The sequence below is a fragment of the Phyllostomus discolor genome, chromosome 7 (genome assembly GCF_004126475.2).
Source record: "Phyllostomus discolor isolate MPI-MPIP mPhyDis1 chromosome 7, mPhyDis1.pri.v3, whole genome shotgun sequence".
NCBI classification, from domain to species: domain Eukaryota; kingdom Metazoa; phylum Chordata; class Mammalia; order Chiroptera; family Phyllostomidae; genus Phyllostomus; species Phyllostomus discolor.
In genome coordinates, this window is record NC_040909.2 from 117,931,629 (window position 1) to 117,937,628 (window position 6,000).

The 6,000-nt window shown below is 48.9% G+C and overlaps 1 protein-coding gene across 4 annotated transcripts in view; it reads right to left on the reverse strand.

Annotated features, from left to right (window-relative positions):
* Positions 1-5,320, reverse strand: part of RSPO2 (R-spondin 2) — a 141,470-nt gene extending 136,150 nt beyond the window's left edge. The window contains exons 1-2 of one of the 4 annotated variants that reach the window (XM_036031354.1): positions 4,880-5,320; positions 4,235-4,406 (exon numbers count right to left, since the gene is read on the reverse strand). In XM_036031354.1, coding sequence (XP_035887247.1) covers positions 4,235-4,328 — 94 coding nt within the window. In that variant the 5' untranslated portion in view covers positions 4,329-4,406; positions 4,880-5,320. Of the gene's footprint in view, positions 1-4,234; positions 4,598-4,879 lie in introns of those variants that run through there. The other 3 variants (XM_036031355.1, XM_036031353.1, XM_028533676.2) reach the window with 3 other exon arrangements.
* Positions 5,321-6,000: the final 680 nt, after the last annotated feature.

The following is a 6,000-nucleotide window of genomic DNA, read 5'->3' on the forward strand; positions in this document are numbered from 1 at the left end:
GCCCATTAACAAAAGAGAACAAAAGAAAAGAAAGAACAGGTTTATGCTGCAGTGTTAAACACCACATCAGCTTTTCTGAAATACTCTGGAACTTAAAGAAAGTAAGCACACAAAACGCATTTTGAAGCCCTTTCATTTAAGTGTAGGTTAATATGTTCCATGTGCCTTGTTGTATTTTGAAAGAATACTGTGAGAAGTAAGCTATCATTCAAAATACTTATAAAACCAAATATCTCCACATCTCTCCATTGAATTTTTAAAGACACAAATTAATTTAGCCCTGTAAGGTTCAAGAGAAAACGTTTGTGTGAGTGTTAGTGTGTGTGTGTGTGTGTGTGTGTTACCAACCTCGGTTGCCAGAAACACACCACACTGTTTGTGATAAATAGTTCAGTTTCACAGATGACGCCCAATCCAACCTCAGGGAAACGAGACGTCTCCACACTTCAGTACGAGGAAGGCCACGGCGGGAAGCCCCCACCTCACCATGCCCTCTGCCACTGGGCCACCAGAAACACCAATTACAGGTGTGGGGGGCTTGCTGCTTTCAAAGAGTTTTATCAAGAAATGTTCACAAAACCCTGGTTACAATGTGACTGAGCATGTAAATAGAATGAATGAGATATAAAAATAAGTTACTACATACCAAGCTCAAGAAATCCCAGGAGACTATAATAAAATTATAATTTGTCTATCCACCTTTCAGTAATTCAGTCTGAAATGTGGCTTACAACCCTTCCAAAAAATAAAATGAATCAAATAACCCAGTTTACCATACAAATAAATCATGAGCGGTCCCAAGACAGTTCCAGGCAGTAAGGGTTAATAGTAGTTAACAATGACTATGCAGTCGAATGGGAGGTGGGCAAGGGGCCAAGGAGTTATGATTGTTAACATATAGGCAACACATGAGTTGTCAATCAGCTTTTCGAAACATTGACGTTTATCTCCCTTCAACAAGATATTCTCTGTATTGCATTTGTGCCTAATCGATTTTAAAAATTATTGCTGCCAGGTCATATTAGTGTTTATCCAATGCATTTTTATTTTATAAACTTGTTTTTAACTAAGGGGAAAAAAGATCAGTTGGTGTTGCTTATGATGGTCTCCCCCAAACAGAGGTTTGTCCAAAAGCAGGGAAGGTTGACATTCTATTCTCTAAATCCTCTAGCTATATTTTCAAATAAAACATAGAGTTAAATGATATATTTGCTCTCTATTCCAGACTGGATGCAATTGATTTTAACTGACTAAATTATCTGATCTCTGCCAAGAATTTTATTTCATTAAGAAAATGATATTATAGCGCATCTGAGATCATAGAGCAGACTAAACATAATGCCAAAGAAGTTCTGAGAATGCTCCACAGTGAAGGTTTGATTATTTGCAGATGGAATATGAAAAAAAAAAAGGATCGGATCCCAGGCATTGGCCTAACCAATCCTGGTGTCACTGCTGCCTACATGGTAGCTTAAAGCCAAGAACATAACGGACCTTCTGAGCCACGACACTGTCTCCTTTTAAGGTATTAATCACTTTTCTTCCTGGAAAGTAATATTTAACTGCCACTACCCAAAACAAAGGGAAAAGGGGAAATGTTGGTGCCACAATGGGCTCCAGCATGTCAGCTGTCACTACTGACATGATCTGGCTAGTAGTCAAGCAATTCACCAGGGAACTAATTTAAATCAGTCTCCTTTGGGCAAGCCCATTGTTTGGTGTGCGCAACAATTGGTGTAGGATCAATCGGTGGACATGAGATCAATTAAAACCAGCTTAAGTTTGTGAAGAGGAACAATTCACACAACCTGAGTTAGATCTCTATTCATTTCAATACCCTCACAATGCAATCCTTAAGCTTTCTTGCAAAGCAGAATAGCTACTATCACCCTACACTGTCTAGCCAGCCCTTTAAGTAGTTCCACTTTTAATTAAAAACACAGTGCACTCTTTGTTGGCACAGATAGTGTGGTCACTTTTAAGGACCGCAGTTATTTTAGCCAGAAACTTGGGATTTGGGAAAGGACATCTGTTAAGAAAGGGTGTGGGGGAAGTACATTTTGATAGAATTTTTTTTCTTTACAACTTTACCAATTTGCATGTACTTGAAAGCATTTGACTTTTATTAAATGGAAAGGTTGGTTTGGCAAAAGTTACCATTGCACACTTTAGAACTAGGTTTCTGAATGTCAGCACTCGGGGATATGGAGGGTATGAGCTTTTGCTAGAGCAGCTTTGAAATAAGTAGGTTTTGCCTCAGATACTAAGAAGGCACAGGCATAACTTCAGAGATGGCACGGGGGACGCATGCAGTACCGCCTCTGGCCGCAGGAGTGCTGTAATGTCATTCTCCACGGAACAGCATCTCCACATTAAGTTCTACTGAAACAATATGTTTGTTTATTCCCCGCTCAACCACAGCGGGACAGGCACTGTGGATCAGAAAGGCGCCCCTGAATCAGCACGAACTTGAAAATGGGTTTTTGATATTTCTCTATTTCTCAGACTCTTAAAGCACTTGAATTTTTCCTACCAAGTACACTGCAACTTCTGTTTATAAGTGGGGGCAAGCCTCTCCAAACACTTTTAACCACAGCGTAATAAAAAATTGCCAACTCATCCAGGCAATACCTCGAAAGAAAACAGTGGGGTAGGGAAGGGACCAGTTGGGAGGAGTGGGGAAGAGAGAGAGACAGAAAAGGACTTTTCCAAGGCTAGTATCAATATCAAACTTTTATGGCCTCTAGGAGAAATCTCTCTCTAGTAATTTTATGCAGAATAATTTCTGAAAATAAGCATTTTCCAAATGTTAGACGGGGGGGGGAGGGGGCTTGCTGACCACAGATGTGCAGCCACAGTCGCAGAACAGAGGCTGCGGAAGTTGCACACCGCCACTGATCTCCAGCTCTGCCCTGGGGCAGGCCACCCTCCAGCCCTGCGGGTAGGTGAGAACAGCTTAACGACTTCCTTCCAAACTATGAAAAATCAAGGCACGAAAAGCTCTCTCCAAAATCTGGACGCAGAACTGGAGATTCCATAAAATGAGTTATAAACAAATCACATCACAGGTCGAGTGAGACATTTATAGCCCAGAAAAATCAAGATCCGTTAACCTCAAGACAAATCCTAACCGCGCAGAAGTCCAAATTGCTAGATAGCTCTGAGGGGTTGCTCTGCACCTTCCAGAAGCGGGCAATGCAAGGTGTAGGGGAGGTGGGGCGGAGGATGGCTGAAATCCCGCAGAAGACTTAATTGTGTTTAGCAGCTCTTCCCCTAAAATGAACTTGGATTAGCTATAGCTACAGTCACAGCAGGGCTCAGAAACAGAACTTGGAGCACTAAATCTGCAGAAAAGCTAGCTCTCCGAAACCTTTCTGGAGGCTTCCACTCGCCTTTTCCCGTGGCGCACACAAGTGATGGAGAAGGAGGGAGCGGTTAAAAACCCACAAGTGAATTTCATTGAGAGGGGAAAAAAATCCTTTCTCAGAATTAGCTGCTCTTTTGAGGGAAGGAAATGGAAAGGGCAAAGTCGGGCCTGTCCCCCTAAACGTCACTCTGCAGGCAAGCGCTCTCCAGAAAACCCGCTCACGAGTCACTGCTCAGTGCAGAAAGTTCAGGGAATCATCCCATCTAGTCTAGTTCCAGAAAAAGAGATCAACGTTGCCCTTTTGCTGGAAAGTCAGGTCCTCCACCTCGGTGTGGTACCCCCTCTGAGACGCTCTCCTGATCCCTCTCTGTTACACACGCACACACACGATGCTAGGCCGTGTCCAAAGTGATCTGGGGTCACGGTTTGGGGCGCACGTGCTCGGGGAAGGTAGGGACAGATTAGCTGCTGAGGAGATGGTCAGGAGGACTAAAAAGAAAGACAAAGAGACAGAGAAGAAAATTGCGTGCCAGGTAAGAAATGAGACGGAAAGAGAGAAGAATTCTGAGTAGCAGTGCGGCAGCGAACGTGGGCGCGGATCACACTACGTAACCCCAGCATCCTTCAAACACCGGGTCCACCCGGCTCTGCGCGCGTCACGCTCAGGTTCGTCGCACCTTCTGAGGACCGAGAAGACAGAGTTCTGCAGACCTCCACGCCCGGAAAGTAGGGATCAGCAGTGTGCAAGTGCGGGGTCGAGGTGGGGTCACTGTCCTGCCTCCCTGTGCCCCAGGAGTCCGAGGGTGAGTGAGCTCCGTGACCCGCCCTCCCACGCCACGCACTCACCTCCAGAGGAGTACGACCCACCTCGTTTACTGCGTCTCCATCGGTTGCCTTGGCAGTGGCTGTAATCCATACAGTTCAGGATGATGAGGGCAAAGGAGAAGAGGCGAAACTGCATCTGGGCGGTCGGGTCGGGGAGAGACGCCTCTCAAAGTCGGGGAACTGGAGGGCTCATTCGAGGTGCCGGCGGTGACCGCTGCTGGGGACGTCGCAGAGAAAGAGTCGCCAGTAGCCCAGGGGTGGCACTGGTCAGTTCCGCGCGGTCAGCATCTCCCTGCCTTGAACCTGAGAGACCAGGAGGGGAAACAGGATGGGTGGAGGGTGGAGAGAACCCCAGGGAGGCGGCTGCCTCTCCGCGCGTCCCAATTTAAGGGAAGGGAGGGGAAAGCGAACTCATTGCCTGGCACGAGCTGCGGAGCTGCTTAACCCCCAGCGCACAGCCGCCCGCAACTTGGGGAGGGAGGTGATTGCAATCAGTGAATTAGCCACCTCTGCGGTGCGGCTGCGGACTCCGATCCCGGGAAAGGGCGTGTGCGGCGCTCCAGGGAAAGGAAAGAGCTCCAAACGAACCGAGGGCGCGGGGTTAAAAGCGCGGTCTTCGGCCTTTTGGCTCCAAGGTGGGATACCCCGGCGCGGTGGTCGCAGTGGTCACCTGTCTAGAGGACTTACGTCTCGGGCTGTGCAGCGTGCCTAGGCGCAGCGCTCCATCCCGGGCTCCTGACGCCAGCCGCCTCGCTAGCACGTGGGCTGGGGGAAAGTTTGCAGTGACCCGCCAGGAGCGCCCGGCAGCTCCGGATTCCGGAGGCCGCCACGGGTTCGAAGTGTGCGCAGGGTCCTCTGGGCTGGCGGCGCCTGGCTGGAGCGCGGCGGATGCTGCGTCCCGCCGCTGAGAGTGATTCTCGGGCGAGGGGCGCGCCCGCTCTCACTCTCTGGGTCCCTGTCCAACTGGGCGGTTTCCCGAGCTCTCTGCACAGCTACTTCACAGCTGAGGTTTCTCCCTTCCCAAGCTGAGGGAGATAAAACGTTCACGGGAGGCCGAAGGGATGTGGCGAGCGCACTTTCCAACCGAGATGCTGCCGGGCTGAGCTCGGGATGCTTCTATAAGTAGGTGGTGCTGTGGTCCACAGCATCTAAGTCGCAGCTGCCTTGGAGTTCCTGGGTCCTAAAGCCAGAAACCATCGGGTTTCCCTGAGGTCCTAAAGAGCGTTGACAGCCTCCTGCGGGCCTAACCCCAAACGAGTCCCCTCCGGACTTTCCTGGAGTGAGTGGCTAACCTGAAGGGTGGCTGGGGTGGGGTCGTCCCCTGACGGTGCTAGGCTCGGGAGCCCAGCCGGCCGCACCCGGAGGCGTTTTCTCGGTGGCTCAGGGGTCAGTTCCAGCCTCAGTTCCAATCTCCCTGCAGGAAGGTCTGACAGATTGGTGGCTTCTCCGGACCTTTCTTCCCGAGCCAGGCCGGGACCGCTGCTTCAGACCAGCGCAGTTCAAACTGGAGCGGCTTCCCGAAACCTGCCACACCTCGGCCACTTTTTAATGGACGTCTTGGCTTTGTTTTGCAGGAAGATTTGTTAGCAAGGGCTGAAATTAAAACGCGCCCTCAGTTTGGGGAATGAAAGGATATATCCAATAGCGTTTGCTTATCCTCGGACGTGTTATTTCTTCAATTTGTTTCTCCTCCAGAAAAAAACTTGCAAAAACCTGTGCTCCCTTGCTTGCAATACTCCGAGAAATTGAGACCTTGCCTCTTTACAGAACAGTTCACCTTCCACTGAAGTGTTTCTCATTTATAATCC